Below are 1313 nucleotides of genomic sequence, written 5' to 3' on the forward strand. Positions count from 1 at the left end.
TTTCCCGCTACTGCTGTTGTCCCTGCTGGTGGTGTTGCAGCAGCTGGTGTTGCTGCTGTTGCTGCTGCTGCTGGTTTTGTAACGGCTGTGGCTGTTGCTCCAGTTTGCTGCTGCTAGTGTTGCTGTCTCTGTATCTGTATCTGTTGCTGTTGCTGCTGTATCTATTGCTTCTCCTGCTGCTACTGCTATATATCTGTTATATATAATATATTATATATATACATATATATCTTTTGCTGCTGCTGCTGCTGCTGCTGCTGCTGCAGAACCACTTGACTGGGCGGGGACCTGCATCTCGTAAGAAGGAAGAGGGTGGTGGGTCTGTCAGTTTGTTTGCTTTTTTCTTGCATGCGTTTGTCTCTAAGTCTGCTGTCTCCTTCTCGCCTTATAACAAGGGCTGGCGAGACAATCTGCAGCAGCTGCTGGGCCCTCAACCTCTCCTTGCTCTCTTCTTACCCTGGACTAAGATACCCCAAGAAGGCCTCTTCGAATAGCTAGCTAGCTAGCTAGCTACCTAGCTAGCTACCTAGCTAGCTAGCTAGCTATTTGGTGAGCTAACTAGCTATCTACCTATCTGGCTAGCTGGCTAGCTACCCAGCTACCTATCTAGCTGGCGCGCTAGCTATTGAACTGGCTAGCTACCGGGCTAGCTGGCTAGCTACCGGGCTAGCTGGCTAGCTACCTGGCTAGCTGGCTAGCTAGCCAAGTCCGTTACTAGCTGGGTAGCTGGCTACCTGCCTGGGTAGCTAGCTGAATAGCTAGCTGGCTAGCTAGCTAACCACTCAGCAACTGCTAGCTGCACAGCTAGCAAAGCATACAGCTAATTAACTAGCCGAACAGCTAGCTACACAGCTAGCTACACAAATAGACAGCTAGCTGTCCAGCTAGCTATAGGATAGGTATCCAGCTAGCTGTACAGCTAGCTAAACAGATACCTACATAACTAGCTACGCAGCTAGCTAGCTAGCTAGCTAGCTAGCTAAAGAGCTATCTAGCTAAACAGCTAGCTGCGTAAAACATTTGTATGAGGGAGCCTCCAGCCGGCGAGTGAGCGCAGGCAGCAGGGAGGAAGGGAACCGAAGCAACTTTCTCTGAAGGCAAGGGTTTAGGGTTTAGGGTTTAGGGTTTGTTGGTTTTGGTTGAGGCTAAGTGGCGTAGGAGTCAACCACCAGTATAGAAAGCTGCGGGTTCTAGGTTTGCTCTGCAGGGCTTAGGGTTTAGGGTTTAGGGTTTAGGGTTTAGCTGCAGAGCCTAAAGACGGGCGCCGTTTAGAAGATAGAGAGAAGGACATGCAGTCAAAGCATAAATATATA

General features: G+C 49.6%; 1 protein-coding gene across 1 annotated transcript in view; it reads left to right on the top strand.

Moving 5' to 3' along the window:
* EAH_00051670 (hypothetical protein, conserved) overlaps positions 1 to 494 on the top strand; it is a gene marked incomplete at both ends in the record, with an annotated part of 2910 nt that extends 2416 nt beyond the window's left edge. Inside the window, one exon of the mRNA XM_013394168.1 lies at positions 267 to 494. Coding sequence (XP_013249622.1) covers positions 267 to 494 — 228 coding nt within the window. The remainder of the gene's footprint in view (positions 1 to 266) is intronic.
* Between the last annotated feature and the right edge of the window lie 819 nt (positions 495 to 1313).

The sequence above is a fragment of the Eimeria acervulina genome, genomic scaffold (genome assembly GCF_000499425.1).
Source record: "Eimeria acervulina Houghton genomic scaffold, Eah_scaff899, whole genome shotgun sequence".
Lineage (NCBI taxonomy): Eukaryota > Apicomplexa > Conoidasida > Eucoccidiorida > Eimeriidae > Eimeria > Eimeria acervulina.